The sequence below is a fragment of the Choristoneura fumiferana genome, chromosome 26 (assembly GCF_025370935.1).
Source record: "Choristoneura fumiferana chromosome 26, NRCan_CFum_1, whole genome shotgun sequence".
NCBI lineage: Eukaryota > Metazoa > Arthropoda > Insecta > Lepidoptera > Tortricidae > Choristoneura > Choristoneura fumiferana.
The window spans coordinates 7,556,647-7,583,529 of record NC_133497.1 but is presented as its reverse complement, the minus strand read 5'-3'; the positions used below and the strand labels follow the sequence as shown (position 1 = coordinate 7,583,529).

At 39.5% G+C, this 26,883-nt stretch overlaps 1 protein-coding gene across 1 annotated transcript in view; it reads right to left on the bottom strand.

Annotated features, from left to right (window-relative positions):
- Positions 1 to 26,883, bottom strand: part of LOC141442687 (uncharacterized) — a 60,395-nt gene that overhangs the window by 6,000 nt on the left and 27,512 nt on the right. The window contains 12 exon segments of the mRNA XM_074107739.1: positions 84 to 238; positions 1,128 to 1,252; positions 2,238 to 2,368; positions 3,337 to 3,432; positions 5,144 to 5,297; positions 7,285 to 7,318; positions 7,905 to 7,964; positions 8,619 to 8,694; positions 13,015 to 13,221; positions 14,024 to 14,120; positions 15,333 to 15,486; positions 16,921 to 17,032. Of these exon segments, the coding sequence (XP_073963840.1) occupies positions 84 to 238; positions 1,128 to 1,252; positions 2,238 to 2,368; positions 3,337 to 3,432; positions 5,144 to 5,297; positions 7,285 to 7,318; positions 7,905 to 7,964; positions 8,619 to 8,694; positions 13,015 to 13,221; positions 14,024 to 14,120; positions 15,333 to 15,486; positions 16,921 to 17,032 (1,401 nt within the window).

The following is a 26,883-nucleotide window of genomic DNA, read 5'->3' as shown; positions in this document are numbered from 1 at the left end:
TGGTCGTTTTCGATTTAATTGGTCGATAACTAGGTCGATATACCGCATATATCGATATGTCGCACTCGCAGCGAGTGTCGTACCTCGCTCCACCGGCGTCAGGTCGGCCATGTACGCTGCCAGGTTGCTGGTGGAGACGCCCAGCGCCGTGGCGCCCGCGTCAAGCGACAGCTCGCCCCTCTGAAGCCGCTCCAACACTTCCGACGGGCCCTTCGCTTGCCAGAAGTCTCGCGCCGTTCTGAAATCATTACTGAAGTCATGAAGGTATTATAATGAGAGTTTCTTAACAATCGTATATCGCCAGATGGCGTTAGTGTCGTGAGGTTTGTCGTTTCGGCCTTCTTTGCGCTTGGCAGCCGCAAATTGACGCGTAGCGCTCTAATGCCGTCCTCTGGAGCTAAATAGCGGAGCGAAGCAATAAAGTAATGCGGACTGGAGCGAAAAAGTAATGCGGAGTGGAGTTGCGGACTGTTCTGGCAATATCGAAACTTTCCCGCTCCTTTTCCTCGCTCCTCATCGTCGCTCCGCTTTCCGGTTTTGAATGAACTTTTAAGTTAGTTACCAACTCCCGGTCCACTGAAGAGGAGCGGAGATTTTATGCAATGAGGGCTATCGCGTGTGAATTCGCCACTAGAGGCGCTAGTGTAGCGTTAGGTCTTCGAAATGTCAAATCTCATAGTTTTTGGGTGAGCTACGCGGGTTTATTTATAATTAGAATAATTTTGTGAATATTTTGCAATATCTGAAATTAATTATGGCAAATATGCGTTCCGGGGCAATGAATGTCTGTGTTTTGAGACAGTTTTGTCTTTCGGAAACCTTTGTCCTCCCTTTTTTCCGAACAAAACGGGACTACGCAACACTGTGGTTGCTCGATATTTTTAAGGTACGGTTCTAAGGTGTATTAAATATGATTTTAATCTAAACTTTGTTTTCACGCCCGTAATAATAGACTTTGAAAGCCATACTTAAAAACCTCACGCAACAGTGCGCCATCTACTGAGACAAAAAACGATAGCCCTCATTCTATTGGTGGTTTTCTATCTCGCTAACCGCTCCACTGCCTCGCTGCACTCCTGTGGACATGCAGCTGATACAAAGCACAGCACTAATATCAAACAACTCACCGATACGGGCGGTTGATACAGCCGTACACGTCGCGGTATCGGCCATAGAGAGTGCCGTAACTCACGCCAAGAATCTCGGCCGCTTGTTTCATCTCCAACTCCTTCACTCGCACCGCGTCCATCACCTGCCAACAATCATTTAACAAGTGAACAAAGGTTTACCGGCCGGCGGGTTGAATATCGCTAGATGGCGTTGGCATCGTGAAGTCCATTTGACGTTAACGTAATAGTAAATTGTGTCTTAAGGGCGGTAAATGAGGAATTACGAACGAGAGTCTATTAGAAGCCCTAAGTCAAAGACTGAGGGCTTTAATGAGTCGATATTCGTAATACGGTATTTGACAACTCCTGAATTTGCCATATCTTAATATTATTATGAAAATATAGATATACAGACAGTGTTTAGCGAAGAGAAAACTTAAATCGGTTGAAAATTGGATTTATAGTGAATTTTTGAAAAATCTATATACCTGTCTCTTTCTCAAACGCTTTTCTCTATGCAGCAAGTATGGCGGTACTGGCGTGTGACGTCACATGCCAGTATGTCTTTCTCTGTCTAATCTTGAATTTCAAACCCTCATAACTTTGTTATTTGTAAAGGTAGCTTAAAAATTGTTTATTTATTCGATAACAGGCATTGTGTAGTTTTAATTTATAAAACATACAAAATAGTCAAATACCTTATTCTAGTACTGCCCGTGCGACATACATTTGTGAGGAAAATTGAAAATTTGTAAGACAAAAAATATTATTTTTACCAAAATTGCCCATACCGCGAGCGTAACTCGGGAGCAGCAGCAGTACACGCAACAACTCATAACGTCCTTAGGCGTTATATGCAATTAAAAAGCCCTTGGGTTTTACTCAGGGGTTGCGATTAAGTTAGCTTGCATATTACGAGACTGTTTACAAACAAGTGTAGTATATATACCTTACCTAATAAAAAATACGTCAGGTAATTATAAGAACACATAAATCATAAGAATACAATAAACAAAAGAGTGTTCACAAGAATTTAAGGGCGTTTTCACTGTTTTGCAACCGAACCGCCGAACCTAGCTTGCGATCCTGAGGACCCAGGGAGGGAGGGCTCAGGGTGGCGTCTCGTACCCGTTTGACGTAGTTCTCCTCCCAGAACTGCGGCCGCCGCCCGTGACGCAGGTACTCGTTCAGCTTGACCACGTCCGTGAACCGCGGGTCCGCCGGGCCCGACTTCGGCCCCGATGTCTCCGTTACCGTTTCTGTACAGACCGACAAATACAACGTGTTACAATACAATAAAACCCTTAAATATATAATCCTACTAATATTATATAATACTAGCTTATGCCCGCGACTTCATCTGCGCGGATCTAGGTTATCGCGCGGTGGCGCCCTCTACCGGAATAAAAGGTATCCTATGTTGATCCTTGGGGTTCAAACTTCCTATATACCAAATTTCATCAAAATCGGTTCAGTGGTTTCGACGTGAAAGCGTAACAGACAGACAGAGTTACTTTCGCATTTATAATATTAATATAGTAGGGATTATGTGTGTGTGCGTTTGTCACTCCTTCACGCTAAAACGGCTGGACGCATTTGAAGCAAATTTGGTACGTAGATAGCTAGACGTAGGGAATAACACATAGGCTACTTTTTATCCCGATATTCCTACGGGATAGGGATAAAATCTCGAAATAACAACCGCTGGGCTTAGAGTCATGAAATTTGATATGTACCTAGGTAGTTGGACGTCTGGAATAACATACATATAGGCTACTTTTTATCCCGATATGCCCACAGGAAAGGCATAAAAATCTTGAAATTTCAACCGCTGGGTTTAGGATCTTGAAGTTTTGGACAGTTGTTCTTAACACAACCTTAATGAAGGCCACGACATAAATTTTGGGAATTTCCAGGAGAATTTTTAAGATCCCGGAATTTCAATTGTAATCGGATAGTTAACACGTGCGGGTAAACTCTAGTAAATTATTAAAGCGAAAAATATTTCAATCAGTGCCCCAACAGGGTAGCCTGTACCTACTGGCATATTTACAATAAATATCTGTAAACAGTAAACAAACTTTTAACTGATATTCGATTAAAAGTTTGCCGACATTTCAAGGTTAAACCATAATGAACATATGAATTCATAACATTTTCGTCAGTTCAGAAGAGGCCGGTGCCCAACAGTGGGAAGTGTGAGTATCTCAGTGTATTTGTTGCTTACGCTTGGACTGTGAGTTGTAGTTCTTCGGCAGATCTATCATACTGGTGCCGACGGATGAAGACGTGGACGCGGGCGCGCCCTCGTTCGACTCCTCGTCTGAAAACAATACAATAATAATAATAAACCAGGTTAGCTTGAAAAGAAGTTCGAAGATCTTTTTGTTTTTGTTTTTTATATTATTTTTGTGTCTTATGTACAATAAATTGTTTACATACTAATACATCCATAATAAGCATTTATTTTCACCTCACTACAGTAAGTACTACGGTAAGCATCGTACATTTAACTAACACCATGTACCTAACATATTTATAAGTAATACTAACAACTGATGGATCCTAGTTATCTGAATAAATAAATTGTATTATTATTAAAAGCCGTGGTGGCCTAGTGGTTTGACCTATCGCCTCTCAAGCAGAGGGCCGTGGGTTCAAACCCCGGCTCGCACCTCTGAGTTTTTCGAAATTCATGTGCGGAATTACATTTGAAATTTACCACGAGCTTTGCGGTGAAGGAAAACATCGTGAGGAAACCTGCACAAATCTGCGAAGCAATTCAATGGTGTGTGTGCAGTTCCCAATCCGCACTGGGCCCGCGTGGGAACTATGGCCCAAGCCCTCTTGTTCTGAGAGGAGGCCTGTGCCCAGCAGTGGGACGTATATAGGCTGGGATGATGATTATTATTATTAGTAGTAATACCTACAGCCATAGCCGTAACAAAACAATATTTTAGTTAAGTACTATATCTTTTGTGAGGGAATGGAGTCTGGACTAGGTAGACCTGTATAAGAGATCTCCAGGCCCTGTCCACGTCTAAGCCGCTGAACCGATTTAGATGAAATTTGGTATATAGATAGCTTGAGTCCCGAGGATGAACATAGGATAGTTTTATCCCGGAAAATTGCACAGGACCCACGGGATAGCGATAAACTAATTTTACGCAAACTGAGTCACGGGTAATGGCTAGTATAGGCATATGTGAAGGTAGTTAATAAATCAGTCTTAGCAAGAACACCGAGTATGATTGCCTTTCCTATCTAATACCTTTCAATTATGATTGTTTTTTTAGAGTCTGTATTTTTTATTTCAACTCCAAATTTGTTACTTTTACGGGTATCCCGTGAAACCATATCGAAAATACAAACTGAGACATGGATGCACAGAAAAACCAGTAAAAGAGACCAGCACTGGGAATCAAACCCAGGTCCTCAGCATTCCGTGCTGCGTGCTATAACCCCTACACCACTGCTGGACAGGAATCTAGTCACTCAGGTTGCTTATTTCTACTTTGCTACTTAAGCAGCAGCACTATAGATGTCGCTAGTAGTAGTATGTAGGGGTTTTCGGGGATGACAAATCGATATAGCTTGGTCTTATCTCTGGGTAAACGCTTTAACGAGTTTTAGCCCGAGCAAAGATCGGTTGCCCAGTACTGTCATGATATATATATATATATATATATATATATATATATATATACTATAATATATAGTTTTTTCTTTTCCCGCAATAATTACGCGTTCGGTACGTGGGTGCACACTCACCGGGGTTCAGCTGAAAACCAGCGCTGCAGCTCTGGTTTCAGGCTACGGCATATGCTGAGCTGAGTCCTTTTGGCATCACACTACAGCACAATATCTCTTATTTTCCTCTCTTCTCCTATTTATGTTTTTACTGTGTTTTGTTGTGATGTAGTGTGTTTTTCTTTTTCTTGTCAATAAATGTTGTGAGTTTGAGTTTGAGTACTGTTCCATAAACATAACAGCAACAACCCCTAGACTGACGCAAGTAGGGTTCCATAGCGTACCGGCGCTGTTGTCCCCGTCGACGCGCAGCCTCGTGTGCAGGAACGAGCCGATGTCCGCGGGCGCGTCGGCCCACTCGTCGTCGGACGCGTCGCGCTCCCACGACCCGCCGGCCGACCCGTCGCCCCAACCCACCACGCGCTCCGCCGTTATGTCCTGACGAACAAGACGATTCTGACAAACAGAACATCGCTATACATCGTCTATTTAGCATTCGAAAAAAAGGTAAACAATCTTGACGAGTCTTTTTAAAAAAAACGTTTTTTTTTTTAAACAGTACTTATGAGCGTTTATACCTGCTGAGCTGGCAACGTTGCATTTTTGTTAGTTTTTCTCGATAATTCCACAAAAAAAAATGAAAATTAAAAATGTGGTCTGATAGAACTGTTCTTAATATGTATATAAGTTAATGTGGCTACTCCTATAAATATTTTATACTAAAACCTCTTTATTTTGGAAAACCATAACTCTATGTCATAATGTGTTCTCAGCAACCGTTGTGTTGATTACAAATAAAATGTTTACGCTGTCACTAACCCACGAGTCTCTTTTCTCACTGAAAATAAGTTTCATCAATGAGGAGTTAAGAAGCACAATGTCGTGAGTACCTATGAAAAGTTATAAAACTTGAATAAAAGTTTAAAAGTTCTTGAAATTTAAAAATATTCCAAGTAAAACTTTTAAAATTCCAAAAGAATTGACAGAATGAGTAACTTATACTGAATCGCTAAATTTGACACTGAAGCGATTCAATTCCCACTCGAGTTAAGCGTCATGGTACGAAAACCGCGTGAAGTGAGTGAATGAAAATGTCTGTATCGCTGTCGCTGAACCGTGCTTGAACTGAATCGCAAAAGTAACGTCGTGGTACGAAATAGCGATGCAGTTCAGTTTAGAGCCTAAACTGAATCGTATGAAGAGATCGTGGTAGGTCCCCAGTTCTATCAGACCACATTTTTAATTTTCATAAAAAAAATATGAAATAATCGAAAAAAACTAACAAAAATGCAACGTTGCCAGCTCAGGAGGTATAACGCTCTTATGATACCAAAAGAATGTAAATTATCATGTCCTTGCTAATGGGGAATGGATGAAATTTTAGAAACGCTTCAAACTTTTTTTATCGATAGGAATAACCTTTCTAATTAACAGAACAAAATATCAGATTTTTAAGTAGCATCAATTAATTTTAAATAATGAAAGAGTATTCTTTTCCGCCAAATTACGACAGTCCGGTCGGTTACGGTTTGTTCTATAGTCCAGAATAAAAAACATTAAAAAAGAATTTATGTGTCTTTGACTCGATCGTTTTGACAGGTGACACTCTTTACCGGCTCGGATAATACCGACATGGGAATACCGACCCTGTTTTCATGTACACGCCCAAAGAAGTTCATGTCAGTTTCTATGGGCGTGTACATGAAAAACAGAATCGGTATTTCCATGTCAGTATTAATGTTTTTTATTCTGGACTATGGAACAACCCGTAACCGACCGGACTGTCTGTGTGTGTCGTAATTTGCCGGTAAAGAACACTCTTTCATTTTTTTAATTAATTGATGCTACTTAAAAATCTGATATTTTTTTCTGTTAATTAGAAAGGTGTGTATTGATATTAAAAGTTTCAAGCGTTTCCAAATTTTTCAGACATTGGCTTATTTTTCGTCAAGATCGCTTACCTTCTTTCTAATGCTAAAAAATTAAGTATAGATGGCGCCATAGTTATTCCACTGGCTGCTCTATTATTATTATTCATTTATTCCTATTTATTCATTCAATTTCATGTTCACTAGATTATTAGATGGTAGTTTTACAAGATAGTAGGTACATGACACCCTATTAGGGTATAAAATGTCAATCAATAATATCTACTTATAACATTAATGACACATTAGTATATTATGGATTATTTTTACAAGCTTTTATTTAGTTTCACCTGTCCCGCTGCATCTTGCAAGTTAAATTCGACCAACTTCCAGTAGTTGGATTGACTTGAAATTTGGCATACTTATGTAAATTGCGTGACAACACAATAATCTGGTAGTGACATCCTGGTAGTCCGGCCAGGATTGTCTCCACAGGTCGGAACTCTTCAATACGCAAAAATAAAATAGGAAAATGAATAAACAAGTGCAATGTTTACCAAGTTTCCATGTTGCCATTCTGAGTCATGATCCCTGAAACAACACAATGATATGTATTAGATTTTATCAATATATCTGTGTGTATCTTACTGCTATATTTTCTTTAGGTCTTTTTGGGGTTTCAGCTACTTAAGGGCCAAAGAAATTGGGGAAAAAGACGTTTGAATATAGTGTAGAAACCGATATTTCTTTGTATACCGGTTTATCACACAATTATTATAAATGCGAAAGTTTTTAAATCTGTTTGTTACCTTATCACGTCTAAATCGCTGAACCGATTTAGATGAAATTCTGTATACAGATAGTTCGAGTCCCGGGGAAGGACATAGGATAGTTTTTGTTCCGAAAAATACCATCTAGTACCTATAGTTTTTATGACGGACAATTGCATAGTTCTAGCGGAATATCGATTAAAGAATTCAACGCGGAATGAGTCGCATGCAAATGCGAATACGCAATAAAAATATGCAAAAAAAAAGGTCCTTGGTTTTATTGAGGGGGTTGCCACCAAGATACGACACTGCTTACGAGAAAATGAAAATGATTTTCAATTCTTTTTTTAAAACTTGTTTGTTTATTTTTAAGTAGAAAACTAAGTTTAATAAAAGGAACAACTTACTCGTCATCTGAGTTCTCATTGATACTGGCCATTCGTTGCCGCTTCGGACTAGGACTATCTCTGCAAACAAAACAAGTATTTTTTTTAAAGTGCCACACGTGTCATTCTCCCGTCATGGTTGAACGTTCCTTTACACATTACATTTTAATAGAATTTTGTTTTACAGACATTTTTTATTATATTATCGTTTCATAGAATAATCAATTCGCAGAAGACTTACTTTGAAGAAATCGAAATCATTGATTTTTGTTACAAATAAAATTTATTGTTTGGATATTCATATCATAGAATAACAAGTCAAATATTATTTATACTCATATTATTTAGTTAATATAAAACTTATTGCCAAGAAAAACATTTAATTTGTTAACTGGTCAGGTCGCAGTTCTAACCTAAACTACTTTTCTGATAGCGATTTCTAAACTTTTCTAACGTAACTACTTTTTTTACCGAACAAATAATATTTGTTAAAAAATAATTCTACAATTTGAGAAGTCTGTTAAATAAAAAATGAGATTCTAAAATTAATTGAATTATTTTTCTATTTATCATGTTTCATTTAAGTGAATAGTCGTTGAAAATAATATTCAAAGTAAAAATACAAGGACCAAATATTATATGAAACATTTTCTGCCAAATGAAATTCTATGAAACTTCTGTCTGCGAAAGAAGGGAACACCCTTACGCCACAACTGCTGCAGTGGCTTGACTTACGTGTCAGAGAGTTCTCTTTTAAGCAGCGGGCTGGACTTGTCTTTGGTCGGCAGCTTGATCAGAGGCGGCGGTCCCCCTGCGAATGAAAAGCAAATATTAAATTGTATTTCTCTTTGTTCAGTAATCGTCGCCGCCTCGTCTTCAAACTATATTTACTATACGAGCCCATACAAGGGCCAACTTTATAGCCAGGGGGGGGTCACATGGTCAAATACTAGTTATGAATAAATGAATTCTCCTATTTTATCACTGAAATATATTAACTTTATTTAACAATACCTCTCCTTGCAGTCGGGTAAAAACAATGTGTAATACTCGGACGGAGTCGCGGGTAACGGCTAGTTTATAATAAACCAAGAAGTTTAGTGATACTATGACTAAACCTTGTTGTTTATAATTTAATATCTATCTCTCTACAACGATAATTGCTAAGATAAGGAAATGGCTTTACTATTTTATTACGTAGGAAAAAAGGATGGAAAGTTATGTGAGCACAATACATTATACGTAACATGATACATGAGTCGCTTAACTTCAAACTCGGATAAAGGAGCGGCCACACCGCTGCTTAAAATACGCAAACGGTGCGGAATCGCAGTGACGTGCCGTAAACGTCACGACTTTTGTTCGGTAAAGTTCTGACCGTATTTTAAGCAGCGGTGTGGAGCATGCGATAAAAACGGTGCGCACACGATGCGTCACTGCGATTCCGTACTGTCGCCGTTTTTTAAGCAGCGGTGTGGCCGCTCCTTAAGTCCACTCTATCCTCTTAGGCGAGTATCTACCTTATTTGCCTTTTCTTTTGGTACCAAAATCGTAAAATTCTTAGAATTAGACTTATACTTATACGAGTCGAGTAGAAGGTACAAATGTATTCATACCACAATTCATACATTGTCAACTAAAATCTTGACGTCCTGTCACATGTTTTAATGTGAACGCCAGTTTGTTATCCCAGTGATGACATTCTCTCTCTTCTCATTCTCCATTCATGAATGATTGAATGAAATTATCGTTTGTTACTTATTTGAAAACACTTAAGAGAAGTCTCTTCGTTCCATTCTCCATACAAAAGTAGTCCCGGTCTCATTTGAAAACTAGGCAACAGAAATAGATGAAATTTTATAAGTATGGACTAGACTTAATTATCTATATATGCCTGTGGTTTTTCAGAATTTCATATAAATGTGTAATATCAGAATTACAGGAGCTCAAAAGTCGACAAAAAAAGATGTCAACTTTGCACGAGAATTACAGACTAGTGAAGTATTTTTACAAAAATCGAAAAAAACACAGGCATAGAAAATATAATGAATATCTTGATTGTAAAATATCATTGATTTCTGTGCTATACTTTTCGTATAATACGAGGACAACGAAACCCAAAATTCAACCGGCCAAATCTTGAAAAGCCTACAGCTATCTCGATCGTCGACGTCGTTGCGGAAGGCATGGGGGGGGGGCGGCTGCGAGCGCTTATGTCACGAGCGATAAAGACAGCAATATCCCAAACGAATACCTAACGCGGCCGCGCGGCCGGCAGGAAAACTTCTCTTAACACAAATATGAAAGTGTCATGCATCTGTCATTTTGCTACAAAAATGTTAAGTGAATAATGTTTCGTTCAATCCATTCGTGCCAGCTCTTGTGGATCGATCTGTACTTTATATGTAGATATAAAAAATAGACTAGAAATACGCAAGCGAGACGGCAACGTCAAATGATAATCATATGAATGCTAACGCCACTAGCCTATTCGTATTTGATGTGATCCGATTGTACATTAAAAAATCGGCCACGAGCGTGTCGGACACGCCCAGGATAGGGTTCCGTAGCCATTACGAAAAAATCAAATAATTTATATCATATATTTTTCTAAGGATTTCGAATTATAATAATAATAATAAAAAAAACTTTATTTTACCAACAACAACAAAACATTTTACAATCACGCAAAGGTCGGTATTGTGTACGGAATCTTCAAGTTAGGCATATTTTAAACCTTAGGCTGCTATTTACTCAAACTACTAATAATTCACCAGCAATCTTAGCCCCTATAATTTTTCTTGTAAATTTGATATATTATTTACTACCATTCTGAATTTTTTCAAATTTTTCCACCCAGTTTTGATTTTAGAGGTGGGGGGGGGGAGTTTGGTGACGCTCAATTTTAATAAAAATTTGCACTTTCAAATTCAATATCTCGCAAACACATTACTAAATCTCATAAATCACATCACATAAATAAAGTCTGAGCAATGGGGAATGTTTTTAAAAGACCTATGCAACGATACCCCACACTAAAGAGTTAAACAGCTGAGATAAAAAAATCACCCCCACTTTACGTCTATGGAAGGTACCATAAAAATTTTTTTTTATTTTTTTTTTACTTTTTGCAGGCCTTTGCCCAGCAGTGGGACACCTCTACAGGCTTTTAAATAAATAATAATTACTTTTTGAGGACGGACAGACATGGCGAAACTATAAGGGTTCCTAGTTGACAACGGAACCCTAAAAAATGATGTCATATATGAGTACCGATTTCATCAATCAAAATAATCACAGATAAGAAATAATTGTTGATATGTATTACAATAATAATATTGTAATGAATGACTCGAGATATTTTATCGGCTTATCATAATCCTTTCAGCGTTTTTTAATCTTGTATTATGTTTATAAATTTGAGCGTAAATAACTAGTCATACACAGAACAGAAGTTTGTATTTCATTGAATATTCGTGACGACCTCAGGCTAGGGCACTTGTTCCACCGCCGACGATAAACGAGAAGCGAGTAGAGCTGGAAACTAATAACGAGTTGGCGAGCTGCGAGAAGCGAGTGTTTACCCCTGGTATACTTGAGACGCATATCCGTGCCAAACGTAAGCCTATCTTTTTTTTTTTTAATTAATCTATGGAAGATGTGCTTATTAATTAAAAAATCAAAAAACCCGACTGCCTTAAAAACTAAAAGGAAGAAAATAAGTCTAGTGGTCTAGAACTCTGTCAAGAAGCTCATTTAAGGTTCAACAGTCGAGACCCATTACCAAGATTTTTTGAGCTGGTTACGATTTGAATGGGTCCCGACTGTTGAACCTTAAATTAGCTTGTTGATAGAGTTCTAGACCACTAGACTTATTTTCTTCCTTTTAATTTTTAAGCAGTAGGGTTTTTTGATTTTTTAAATTTAATGTTTTATTTTATACTTTTTTGATATTTCTGTGAAAATAGTAGATTAAAAGTATTATAACTCATATATATTTAGAATGGGCTAATTATTAGCTTTCATTTGAATCCCATATTGTTACTATACAAAATATTTTTATCCTTCGCCATTTTTTTTTCGCAGACGCCATATTGAAATATTATATACCCTATGTCACACCGACATATATGACGAATCCAATGATACCTCATATGCTACAATCCGTCCAGCAGTTTAGGCTGCAGCGAGGACCAAAGAAATGGACATACATACCCACATACATACATACATATTGCATACATACATACATACGCTCGAAAAACATAACCCTCCTTCGGGTAGTCGGATAAAAACAGTTCAGACTTGAATGTATTATTTTTTTAGTTCCCGCATATGAGGGGTTAATTCCTATAGTTTTGTCGCTGGGCTAAGCTGGGTATAAGAAAGTGTAATATACTTCGTTTTTTAGCATTAGAAAATTGGTCAAATCTTGACGAGTCTTTTTATTGAAAAACGTTTTTTAAAAACCAGTAACTATTACTTACGATACGAAAAGCATGTAAATGATCATACGTCCTTGCTAATTGTTACAAATTTGCTTTGACTTATTTTTCAAAAGTGTTTATCAATAAAAAGACACGTCAAAATCGCTTACCTCCTTTAATGCTAAAAAAAACGAAGTATAGCAATGTAGAGTAAAATGACAGCTGTTTGTTCTCGGCGTGCGTTCTGACTGCCAAGCGAGCATCACTGAGCGAGTTTTGTTTCTGATAGCTCTTGTCGCTGCGACAAACTAGTGGAGAGAGAGAGTTCTCGACGGCAGTATGAACAGCTAGCGATCAAATACTCTCAAGTAATCTATAAGTACAGTCACCAGCACCAATATCTGACACAACAAGCGTGCATAAATATCTGATACGACTCTATTTCTAGGGCCGGAAGGACGTGTCAGATATTTTTGCACGCTCCGCTGTGGCAGATATTAATGCTGGTGACTGTACCTGTTTTGCTGACACGCGATCTATATATATCGTTCGTTTCTTTGGAAAATTGTTAATAGCTAATCGCTTCCTCGCCCGCGGTGGGTCAAGTGCCTATAATACAGTCGAGGAACGAAACGTCCACCTACAACACTGGGAGGCCTGCCAACGCATCGCCTTCCAAAATAACCATTGAACAAGTCACTAACCATTAACGCTAAACTTCTCGGGTTTTATTTCCACATCGCTGTCCTCCTTGTCGGGCGTGTGAACCGCGCGCTCCGGCCGCTCGGGCCGCTCGGCTTTCGACTCGGGCTTCCGCTCGGGCTTCTCCTTCGGCTTCGGCTCCGACTTCGGCTCGGGTTTGCTGTTGCAGTCCAGCGTCTTCTTGTCTGTCCGTGTTGCTGTTAGAGAGTCTGGAAATTTGTTATGATTGAAGTAAATTAATCAGACAGTTATTTCGCGCTGAGTAAAGAATTTCCATGTTTAAAGCAGCGTTTCCACAAGAGATGTGCTGTGCAAGGATGTATAAATGAAGCGTTTCTATTGGTTAATGAAAAACACATCCTCGCACATTATTTGTGGAAACAAAGAAGAGGCCTTTACTAAGCAGTGGATGTGGGCTGAGTTGATTATTTTACGCTCTCCGTTCCACACATTAAATACAGTCAAGGGCAAAGATATCGACACGGCCAAAGTTGCAAAAATATGTATACACGGCCTTAATGTTAAGTGCATAGAGTCGCGTATACATATTTTTGCAACTTTGGCCGTGTCGATATCTTTGCCCTTGACTGTACACAAACATACATAAACAACACATTTCTCATCCCTATAAAGTCTACGTTAATTAATTTTATTGAATTGAAATAGCATAGCATTCTTTCGCGAAGAAGATGAATAATAGAAAGTGAAAAAAAAAAGATAAAACTTTTGTGCTATTAAAGATTAAAGAGTAAAATTGTTAATAATTATTAAAAAGGTGAAGGGGATAAGTAATAATAAAGTATGTTTGTTTAGGTAAGTATGATTAAGATACGGGATTTCTTTTGAGCATAATCTTCTATTATAAGTTTTTGTCAGATTAAAATAGCAAAAAAGTTAATATTATCGGCCTTTCGAGGGCCCCCTGAAATGGGGAGCCTTGGGCACGGGCCCCGTGTGCCCTTTTATGATAAAAACGACATTGGAGACAGAGGGGGGGGGGGTTGTGCCTACCAGTGTCAGGGGGCTCGTCCTTGTTGTTCCACCGTATATCCGTGAGCCCTTTGATCCGCAGCTCCTCGGCCGTCTTCAGTAAACTCGCTAGCTGCGACTGTAAACACAATTGAATCATTAAAGAAAATGGTAAAAGTTAATCCTTACGATATAATATATTGTGTTTCGATCCAATTAATGAAAAGTGTAAACAAAGACGCCATTTATCCGACCACAGACATTCAATGATGTGAAAAGCTAGAACCAATCGCAAAATAAATAATCTGTTCAGTAAATCGATTAATTTATTAGTTGAATAGATGAAAGTATTTTTGTCTATTTTATTATTTACAATACTTGAATTAATTCCAAAGACTGTTTATTTAATTATAAAAGCTGTAACTATTTTTAATTTTAAGATAAGTAAATAAAAATCGCTTATCAAATCGAGCATTAATCGATTTTTAAAATGTCAAATTTTCCACCATCTCTACGCTAGTCTATGCTACTATAGATTATACCCATGTATCATTCAAGAAACAACGTCAGATTTTGACGAAGATTTTTCAAATGAAAATTAAATATTGATATCGAGTGAATCTTGGTGAAAAAAGTAATTAGACGTCTAGTAAAAGACACGAATTATAGATAAATGAGTTATTGGTTCGATCCAGAGGGTGTTTATTCAAGGATTTTGATGAAATCAGTTTGTTTACACTTCTTATAAATTGTAAAGACATGAACCCTAGCCCGCGACTCCGATCGCGTAGAATTCGTTTATCAATTTTCCGGAACTGTCCTATGTCCTTCCCTGGGACTCAAACTATATGTACACCGAATTTCATCTAAATCGGTTCAGCTGTTTATACGTGTTATGGTAATAAACCAACAGACTTACAAACTTTCACATTCCGCTAATATTATAAAGGCGAAAGTTTGTAATTCTGTTTGTTTGTTCCCTCTTCACGACTAAACCGCTGAACCAATTTATATGACATTCGGTACACAGATGGTTTGAGTCCCGGGGAAGGATATAGGATAGTTTTATTCCGAAAAATAACATAGTTTTCACGGGATAACGATAAACTAATTTTACGCGGATGGAGTCACGGGGCCGCGGGCAACAGTTTGTTTATAATATCAGTGGGAAGTAGCTAGTCGTAGAAAAAGTATTGTATGCAACGTTGTACAAATCAAAAAAGCTCGTGGCGCTTCTTCTTGAGATGTTCGCTACGCTCGCATCGTAACTCACGCCACTCGCCATTTTTGACCCCTGTTGCTGTTGCTGTTGTTGCATAAAATACTATTAAATGATTTGAATGGCACTCACGTGGTGCACGTTCATCTCTCCCGTGTACATATAGTCCAGCAACGCCTTCAGGTGCTTGGGCTCGGCGCCGTCGATGACCAGCACGGGCTCGCCCTGCGCCTCGTGCGCGCCGAGCAAGGCCCCCAGCAGTTCGGAACACGCCGCCAGCACCACTCTGGAACGTTGTAATATGGATTAGTATTATTTCGTCTGAAAAACATTAAATTTATATAAATAAAAAAACCCGACTGCCTAAAAGGAAGAAAATAAGTCTAGTGGTCTAGAACTCCGTCAAGTAGCTAATTTAAAGTTCCACAGTCGGGACCCATTAACAAGATTTTTTGAGCTGGTCACGATTTAAATGGGTCCCGACTGATAGCTACTTGACAGAGTTCTAGAACACTACACTTATTTTCTTCCTTTTAGTTTTTAAGGCAGACAGATTTTTTTATTTTAAAATTTAATGTTTTATTTTATACTTTTTTGATGTTTCTGTGAAACTGGTAGATTAAAAGTATTATAACTCATAGAATGGGCTAATTATTAGTTTTCATTTGATACCCATATTGTTACAATACAAAAAAAAAATTATGCCTCCCCCATATATTTTTTCGCAGACGCCATATTCAAATATTATATACCCTATGTCACTGCGACAGTTATGACGAATCCAATGATACAAAAAATATGATATGGTAAAATTCGTCCAGCCGTTTAGGCTGCAGCGAGCACCAAAGATATGGACATACGAACATACATACATACATACGCTCGAAAAACATAACCCTCCTTCGGGCAGTAGGATAAAAAGCAGCTAGTCAAAGTAGCAAATGGTCTGAGGAGCAACTGGTCTAAAATTCTTTGCTTCGCGGAGCTCCTATTCCGCGCGGGTGAGACGCTCCGCGCCTTGACGCAACTCTAACCTAACCTTTTTTTTTTTTAAGTTTTCGACAAAATACCGGTTAAGACCGGTTGCTTTTTAGACCACTTTCTACTTAGACCGAAATAGAATATCGAAAATACAAACTGAAACATATATGCACAGAAAAACCAGAAAAATAGACAGCGCTGGGAATCGAACCCAGGTCCTCGGCATTCCGTGCCACGTGCTATACCGCTACACCACCACTGGACAGGGGTACAGACACGAATTTCTCCTATGCACCACATATCTTAGCGTTGCGTACGCTGCTAAGTGACTAAATAAGAAACAAACAAGCTGAGATATGTGGTGCATAGGAGAAATTTTCTATGCATCTATATTTCAGTTTGTATTTTGGATATGGGTTTTACCGGGATGACCGTAAAAGTATCAAAATTTAGAGTTGAAATAAAAAATACAAAAAGACTCCAAAAACCAATGAAAATAGAATAGAAATTTACCACGAGCTTTACGGTAAAGGCAAACATCGCGAGGAAACCTGCACAAACCTGCGAAGGAATTCAATGTTGCGTGTGAAGTTCCCAATGCGCACTGAGGCCGTGTGTGAACTACGGCCTAAGCCCTCTTATTCTAACAGGAGGCCTATGTCTAGCAGTGGTACGTATATCTATAGGCTGGAATGATGATGAATAAACAACTATTGTCAACCGCAAAGTTGGCACGGACCTGTGCGCACGCAGCGAGACGCCCCGTATGCTGGCCGGATCGACGACGTCCTTGTCTTGCACCTGCGTCGCGAAGCTCGGAGAGCAGTACAGCGTCACGTCGCAGAAGCGTTCTGGAACATACGTAGGAACGGTTAAGTCGCGTCACACACTGAGCTATCCTATACACCATCCGATTCCAGATGTTTCCCGTAGGTTCCGGAGGCCCCGTCACGTCCTGACGGACCCCGACGACGATATCACCGTCACTAATCAAGCTCGATCCGACATAGATAGTAGATGCCCAAGAACATCACAGGGCGACCCCACTATTTCAACCGCTATCGGCATGTCCCGGGTAGGTTTTCTCCTATCAGACCTCAACCCGACTGAGTTTCTTGTCGTTTCTTCTCAGTCGAGACTAACGTAGTCCTTCCGAAACGACGTAGCATAAAAATCCGATTGCTTGCAATTCTCCCTTAGCGTCCAAAGTCCGAGGTCGGCTCAATAGGAGCACCCTTTGGCATGCTAAGTAAACAACCCACTTGCTGAGCAGCCCATCTGGTTGCTCGCCCTCTCTCCGGTAAGCTGTAAAAGCCGTCTGAGGCTAACAGCAACAGTCCATCCATAAAAAAAAAAAAAAAAAAAAAAAGCTATCCTATACTATCCTATTAATATTATAAACCATCCTTAGGCTGCTTTACCAACAGAGGAATGTGTTGGTCACGAACCAATAGAAAGAAAAACTTTATTTACCTATCCTCGCTCAACGCAGCTCTAGTGGAAACAGCCAGACCGAGGACAGATATAGTATGAATTTTTTGAGGTGTCCCGATCTCGTTAAAAGCCCACATTTCGAACAAAGTCATTGTACTCGTATTTTATTATGCCCTCAACCGCATAATCCTCAGTATAAAATGAACAGAAATATTAAATAAAATACATAGTTCATTGAAATAACGAATTTAATTTTAACGCCTCAATGACACAAAATATAGCTGTCTCGGCGCCCAATATCATTTCTTTGCTTTCGGCGTCGAGACTAGGTACTAGGGGTAAGGGTGCGCTGGAGCTACACAGGGAGCTCAGCAATAGGTTAAGGGAGGCAACAGGCAACCCTCGCGCCGGCAGCTTTCTCGCGCAAAGAATCGCAATCGCAGTTCAACGCGGGAATGCTGCCTGCGTGATGGGCACCATGCCAGAGAGTGGGCCCACCTCTCTTTTTAATTAAAGTTTTAGTTTTAGTTATTTTAATTTAATAGTAGTTTTAGTCCTATGGATATTTTGTATTTTCTTAATTAATTGTCTAGAGAAGTGCATTTTCGTTCGCAGATAATACTTTTCCATGAGGCTGCTTAGGCACGACGCATTCAATTTAAAAAAATATTATCTGCCAACAAAGTTTTATTTAAAATGAACTCTGTTGTAAATAATAAAGTCGTTATTTCAATGAGCTATTTTATTTAATATTTCCGTTCATTTTAAACGGGGGACGGGGGGGGGGCAATATTTGAAACAATTATATTTTTTTTTTTACAAATATAAAATTTTACTCGCAAATGTGATGAAAAACATTGTATGCCGCACAGGCGGTACTAGAATTACGAACATCGACTCATTCAAGCCCCCAGTCTTCGAATAGACTCTCGTTCGTAATTCCTTATTTACCGCCCTTAAGACACAATGTACTATTGCTTCGCACGCGTAAACCATTGGAACTAAAATAATTTCCTTGCTCACCAGCGACCTTACGATAGCTAAGCTTATGCAAAATATGCGTGTTCATGCAGTTCCTCCACCTCCACACTGTAAGAACACACACAAATCACACAAACCCATCTATCACCACCACCACACTACACTGACGCGTTTCGAACTCAAACAGAGCTCATCTTCAGAGTGACACAACCGTACACCATGCTACCAGTTGTTAGGTGTTGTAAGTTGTTGGAGTTTTAGTCTAACAACTGGTAGCATGGTGTACGGTTGTGTCACTCTGAAGATGAGCTCTGGTTGAGTTCGAAACGCGTCAGTGTAGTGTGGTGGTGGTGATAGATGGGTTTGTGTGATTTGTGTGTGTTCTTACAGTGTGGAGGTGGAGGAACTGCATGAACACGCATATTTTGCATAAGCTTAGCTATCGTAAGGTCGCGGGTGACCAAGGAAATTATTTTAGTTCATTGATATGGACCTCCGCAAAGTAACGCCTGATTCAATAAATTATGTAAACCATTGGGCCTAGCAGGTGAATTGAAATTCAAGGATTACGCCAATCCACGGGTGTTCTCAATAATTGGATAGAGTATTTCATTACGTTGTATAAAAAACACCCGTGGTCTCTAATCTTATCACTGGTATGAAAGTATGGTCGGAGAAACTGAATCATGTACAGTCACCAGCACCAATATCTGACACAACAAGCGTGCATAAATATCTGATACGACTCTATGTATAGGGCCGGAAGGACGTGTCAGATATTTTTGCACGCTCCGCTGTGGCAGATATTAATGCTGGTGACTGTACCAGGGTGAAACCTTTAATGTATGGGATGTCAACATGATATTACCAGCACAATGGTTCCAGCCTGGTACGTGATCCAGTTCCTTGACTGTACAGTTGTATAAGTATATCATTCATCGAGGTAGAGACGATAAATAGAACTTGGACTTTCGACTAATGTTTTTGCTTTCCGAAAAAAAGTTACAAAAGAATATTTATGGACTTTTAAAGCTTGTAAAAGGCCTTATGCACGAACTCACTGAGTATACATTTACATACAGACGAACTCGGATTTATATCTTTTTTTAAAAGCCTCTTTTTAAATAAGTCATTCGTCGAGTTTATTGGACCCGTTATTAAACGAGCAAACCTCATTATAATATATCTTAAAGCTTGTTTTTAGCCGCTACCTTGCTTGCGTAATCCATTGAGCGAAGCATGTGAATTGAAAATCAGCTATTTACCCATTGGAATTTCCAAAAAAAAAAAGCCGGCCAGGAGCGTGTCGGACACGCCCAAAATAGGGTTCCGTAGCCATTACGAAAAACTAAGTAATATTTTTGTAAGGATTTCGTATTTTATACGGAATCTTCCAAGTTTAAGTATATTTTATACCTTAGTGCTATGTACTCATAAACTACTAATAATTCTCAAACAAACTTAGCCGTTATAGTTTTCCTTTGAAAGTTTGATATACTTACTACAATCCTGATTTTTTTCAAATTTTTACACCCACCGGTTTTGATTTTAGAGGGTGGGGAGGGGGGGGCGCTCGATTTCAATGAAAATTTGCACTATAAAGTTTAATATTTCGCAAAAAAATCACTGAATCGAAAAATCGTCTTAGCAACCCCCTAATGGTTTTAAAATACCTATCCAACGATACCCCACACTATAGGGTTGGATGTGAAAAAAAACACCCCCACTTTACGTCTATGGGAGGTACCATAATTTTTTTTTTTTAATTTTTATTTGTACCATTTTGTCGGCATAGTTTACTTATATATCCGTGCAAAATTACAGCTTTCTAGCATTGATAGTCCCTGAGCAAAGCCGCGGACGGACAGACAGACAGACAGACATGGCGAAACTATAAGGGTTCCGTTTTTGCCATTTTGGCTCCGGAACCCTAAAAACGTGGTCTTCATTCAATCTGAAGAGTCTGAAGAAAATCAGTGCTGGATTGTTTTTAACGCTTCAGTATTTATGCTAAGCCAGTGTCTGATTCACAACCGCGATAACACATACTTTCTCTTCTGTTGTCTATTTGTACCTACTAAATAAAATTGTCTTTCTTTTATTTACGTCCGTGCAAAATTTCATGTCCTATAGACTAACCGGTTGTGATTTCGGGATAACATGCGGTGGACGTCCCGATCCCGTGGGAATATGGGAATACAACGTAGCCCATGCGTTACTCTCGAGATCCAGTTATCTACATGACAAAGTCTAGTAATCCTACTTATATTAGGTAAGTACGAATGTGAAAGAAAGAAAGAAAATACACTTATTCACAACAACACCATCTATCCGTTCATTTCGCAACTAAGGTTTTGGCAACCTGTTTCATTTTGGCAACTTTAAAACCAATGAACTAAAATAATTTCCTTGCTCACCCGCGACCTTACGATAGCTAAGCTTATGCAAAATATGCGTGTTCATGCAGTTCCTCCACCTCCACACTGTAAGAACACACACAAATCACACAAACCCATCTATCACCACCACCACACTACACTGACGCGTTTCGAACTCAAACAGAGCTCATCTTCAGAGTGACACAACCGTACACCATGCTACCAGTTGTTAGACTAACGAACCACAACCACCGTTTTAACTTGTCACTGTAACTCCCCAAGTACCACATACGTTTTATGAAACAAAACAAAACTACCCACAAATTATTAATAAATTTTTTTAACCGTCCTTCAAAACTACCTTGATTTTTTATTTATTTTTTGTCAAGGCATGTTTTGAAGGACGGTTAAAAAAATTTATTAATAATTTGTGGGTAGTTTTGTTTTGTTTCATAAAACGTATGTGGGTACTTGGGGAGTTACAGTGACAAGTTAAAACGGTGGTTGTGGTTCGTTAGTCTAACAACTGGTAGCATGGTGTACGGTTGTGTCACTCTGAAGATGAGCTCTGTTTGAGTTCGAAACGCGTCAGTGTAGTGTGGTGGTGGTGATAGATGGGTTTGTGTGATTTGTGTGTGTTCTTACAGTGTGGAGGTGGAGGAACTGCATGAACACGCATATTTTGCATAAGCTTAGCTATCGTAAGGTCGCGGGTGAGCAAGGAAATTATTTTAGTTCATTGATATGGACCTCCGCAAAGTAACGCCTGATTCAATAAACTTTAAAACCCTTTAGGTTAGGTTAGGTTAGTTTTATAAAAATCCTGAAATATTTAGTTTCAGAAATATTAAACAGTTAGGAAATGAAATAACGTTGTAGTGTTCAAAACGCCCTCGCGCTGATTTACAGCCAGCACCGTCGGTGTGAATGTTTGTATGTTTGTAACTCGATGACGCAAAAACGTCCAAATGGATTTAGTATACAAATACTTGGTTTGCAACTTTAACTATCACATAGGATACTTTTTATCCCAGTAATTTGCTTAATTCCCATGGCATAGCGATAAACATAACAGCTAATAGTTTCATCCAAATTTGTAAAGCAACAGTGCGACTTTGTAACATACAACACACTCGCAAAACTTAACTAAAACCATAACACTCCTTCGGGCAGTCGGGTAAAAATATCAGTAGGATTCGCGAAAGCCACACCCTACAAGGCGACGCCTATCGTCGTCAAATGATACGAGTACATTATAACGGATATATAAACTTTCTTGGTCTCACAGGCTTTGTGAATTAATTACGACTTCCGACCCGCCTCTTTCAAAATATTCCACTCGGAAATAGTGGGGCGACCACAGAATCCATACTATATAATATGATAAAAGCGAAAGTGTGTTTGTATGTTTGTCCGTCTTTCACGCCGTAACGGAGCGACGGATCGACGTGATTTTTGGCGTAGAGATAGTTTATGGGCCCGAGAGTGACATAGGCTACTTTTTATCCCGGAAAAATGCACAGTTCCCGAGGGAACAGCGCGCGATAACCGAATACCACGCGGGCGGAGCCGCGGGCAAAAGCTAGTTAATAATAAGAGAAGAGATGTTACGCGATCCAAAATATCCAACCCCGGCCCGATTCACAGAGCGTTCGACTTATAATATGATAGAAATAAAACGTTTGTGTACCCTACACCACAAATAGTAAGTATAGGTAGTCATTCATGATGACACGTGCCGTGGTACTTATTACAATGTCATTAATGTCTAATTTTGACAAAATCACGCGTCTTCGTGGATGGCACTAGGTATAAACAACGATGGCAGAGAGAAAATAACAGCTAAGCAATAGGCGACAGCAATAGGGGTAGGTCTGTACTGATTTGCATAACAACAATATAATTGTACATTTTGCATTAATATCTGCCACAGCCCACAGCGGAGCATGCAAAAATATCTGACACATCCTACCGGCCCTAGAAATATGAGTCGTATCAGATATAGCTTTGTTGCGTCAGATATTGGTGCTGGTGATTCTACAGTGCAGAATAACTCTTAATGCCCTGTTCACATTATTCCAGTAAAATCGTTTCAGTAGCGATACATTCATCCCAGCCTATATACGTCCCACTGCTGGGCACAGGCCTCCTCTCAGAACAAGAGGGCTTGGGCCATAGTTCCCACGCGGGCCCAGTGCGGATTGGGAACTTCACACACACCATTGAATTGCTTCGCAGGTTTGTGCAGGTTTCCTCACGATGTTTTCCTTCACCGCATAGCTCGTGGTAAATTTCAAATGTAATTCCGCACATGAATTTCGAAAAACTCAGAGGTACGAGCCGGGGTTTGAACCCACGACCCTCTGCTTGAGAGGCGATAGGTCAAACCACTAGGCCACCACGGCTTACATTGCGGGGTCACAATCCCAAAGAGTTACACAAGATCGATCGAGCACCGCAGTGTCATGCTACTGGAACCGTTTTACTGAAATACCTAATGTGAACCGGGAATTACACTCAAAAGGGCCAATTAGGACACAGATAAAGTAAGCAGGCAGGTTCCGATTACAGCGACGTTCGGATCAGCCTGACCTTATGAGGTCATCGAGCATTTATTTTACGGACGAACAAACAGCAATGAGCCTATAAGGGTTCCATTTTGTCCTTTGAGGTACGGAAACCTAAAAACTGTCTATGTAACAGTCTATGTGTGTATCTATTATCAATCCAGTATTGGGCCAGTAAAAGAAAAAATAATTCAACCAACACAGCCATCAATAGCCGCCATAAACCTTCCCTTCCCTTATCCGGTCACGGCCATGATCTATTGCAAGAACCGGCATTCTGTTCCGGAATTTTAAAAATACGGACAGCAAAGTGGTCCTATAAGTGTTCCATTTTTTTCCTTTGAGGTACGGAACCCTAAAAACTGTCTAAATGTATCTATTATCAATCCAGTATTGGACCAGTAAACGTAAAAAATAAAGGTTCAACCGTCACAGCCATCAATAGGGGTGATTTTACGACATTATACTAAAACTATAGCACTTGAGCCGCCATAAACCTTCCCTTCCCTTATCCGGTCACGGCCATGCTAGATCTATTGCAAGAACCGGCATTCTGTTCCGGAATGTTATATTAAAAATACGGACAGCAAAATGGTCCTATAAGTGTTCCATTTTTTTCCTTTGAGGTACGGAACCCTAAAAATACTCTCAAGATAATCTATTTCAATCCAGTATTGGGCCAGTAAACGAAAAAATAAAGGTTCAACCGTCACAGCCATCAATAGGGGTGATTTTACGACATTATACTAAAACTAGAGCACTTGAGCCGCCATAAACCTTCCCTTCCCTTATCCGGTCACGGCCATGATCTATTGCAAGAACCGGCATTCTGTTCCTGAATGTTAAAGATACGGACAGCAAAATGGTCCTATAAGGGTATATTTTTTTCCTTTGAGATTCGGAAACCTAAAAACTGTCTAAATGTATCTATTATATTATATTATATTATATTATATTATAGTATTGGACCAGTAAACGTAGAAAATAAAGGTTCAACCGTCACAGCCATCAATAGGGGTGATTTTACGACATTATACTAAAACTAGAGCACTTGAGCCGCCATAAACCTTCCCTTCCCTTATCCGGTCACGGCCATGATCTATTGCAGGGACCGGCATTCTATTCCTGAATGTTAAAAATGTATGATTCTGTGATAAAAAATCAAGTTGGACTCGTACACGAAGGGGGTAGTGCCACGAGAGTTGAAGTGAATGATTACACACACAGCTATATGAAGAACTGATTGCACAAAAGGAGATGAATGAAATGAATGAGTGAATGTCAAAATCCCGTTGTCATTACATGACATGTTCTTGTGTGCGTGACCTCAACTCTGGTGGCACTACCTACACTGGTGCTTGACTTTAAATGCTATTGGGGGCCCGCTTCATTGCTACTGTCACAGGTAAAAGCTCACAAAATGAACAGGAGCGTTTTTGGCGAGCGCCAAGCATTCATGCCAGCGTTCTAGCATAGTAAAAGAGGAGAAGTATGGAAACTACGACCCTTTAGGAGACTTAACTACCTACTCCGGCGCGGACGCTTAGGGTTGTCGATGTCTATTTTAAATTAATTAACTACCGGCGAACAATTTCAGTACGAAAGTTAACTTAAAATTGTCTTATGTCTTTGTCTAGACAAACAAGATTCTATACCGCTATATTATTATTATTATACTAAATTTAAAAATATTATTTATAAATTCGCCGGATTGGTATTTGGTGGTGGCGACTGTACATAACAACAACAACAACAACATTTATTGACAAGAAAAACACACTACATCACAACAAAAACACAGTAAAAACATAAATAGGAGAAGAGAGGAAAATAAGAGACATTGTGCTACACACTACTCATGTTTACCTATATATAATACTATAACTATATTGTTTATAGGTAGGTAGGTATCTTTTAGTTTTTCATGTGTTCCTGCACGAAACTATTACACTACACTTATACACCACTAATTTACAACTATACCTAATACATAAAAAAAAACGTAAGTACGAGTACGGTGACATAAAAGATGATCATCTCGCGAAGCGAGCGTAAGACGAGCGAGCTAAAATCAAACAAAACGTACGGCATCGACGGCAGCGCAGCCTTGTTTACAGAAAACTTAATCCTCTTTAAATTAGCAGTGTGCGTGCGGCGGGTGCGTGCGTACCATCGCCACACATTTAAGCCGCGCCATGTACTTTTGTTTGTAGTGAACCTACTTCTCCTCTTTTACTATGGTTCTAACGAGCATTGAAGCGAAACGAAGGTTATTTTGCTTCGAGCTTTTTACCGCGCCGAGCAATTTTGACATTGTTCCGCCGCCGTCAACCTCCGCATGTTCCGCACGCCACGCCAGGCCCTATACTACGAAGTGCGAAATTCGAACTTCGTATCATGCTGTCCCACTGACGCTAATATTACTTATACGAACTTGGATTTTCGAATTTCGTAGTAGCCCCTCTGTCGCGCGTTCCCTAGAATGCTTTTGTAAATGTTCGTAGCAATATTTTGCTCTACGCTTGGCTCTGTTCGCTGCTTAATTCGGCAAATATGTGTGTGTTATTATGTGCGTGGGTTTATAATTAATTAATATGATTACTTCGTTTTATGTTAGGTATAGGAGAGACCAAGCGTTAGGACTCCGGCGGCTCGGGCGTATGGAAAGGTTGGGAGAGAACCGAGCCGTGAAGAGAACGTTCTTGGGACGACCGAGTGGACGTAGAACGGTTGGTCGTCCCGTCCCGGGTACCGCTGGAGGGACGAGGTTCTGAAAGACCTTTTGGACCTCGGGCTGGCAAGAGCTGGCTCAAGATCGCAAAGCGTGGCGTAATCTGCTGTTGGAGGCCAAAACCCACTTTGGGTCACTACTGCGCCCTGATAGTAAGTATAGTAAGTAACTATTAATTTTATGTATAAATTTATTAAATTGTTTTTGCGAATAGCGAATAAATGATTCTTATCTTATCTTCAATATGCGTCTTAAAATGGTAAATTTTCTTAATGTCTAAATGTAGGCTCTCAAATAGTCTAGTTGTCGTTAAAATGCGAGTCAGTTTCAAACGGCGCAGCGCTCCAGTTTCACAAATACGGAGAAACGTTATCAAATTTCGACGCGCAGGATACGGCGCGAAAACCGACGCCCGCGCATACCCGCCGCGCGCACGTGGACTGTTTAACTGTTACACTCAAGAGATGTCATAAGCCCTGCTGATTTTTTTTCAAACATTTAACTCGAAAATACGCTTCGAAATTAGGTAAAATGAAAAACTACAGCTAGTTTATAGTCATCGAACCAGACGTTACTTTCCGTACTTACATTTCAAGTCGATGCCATTAACC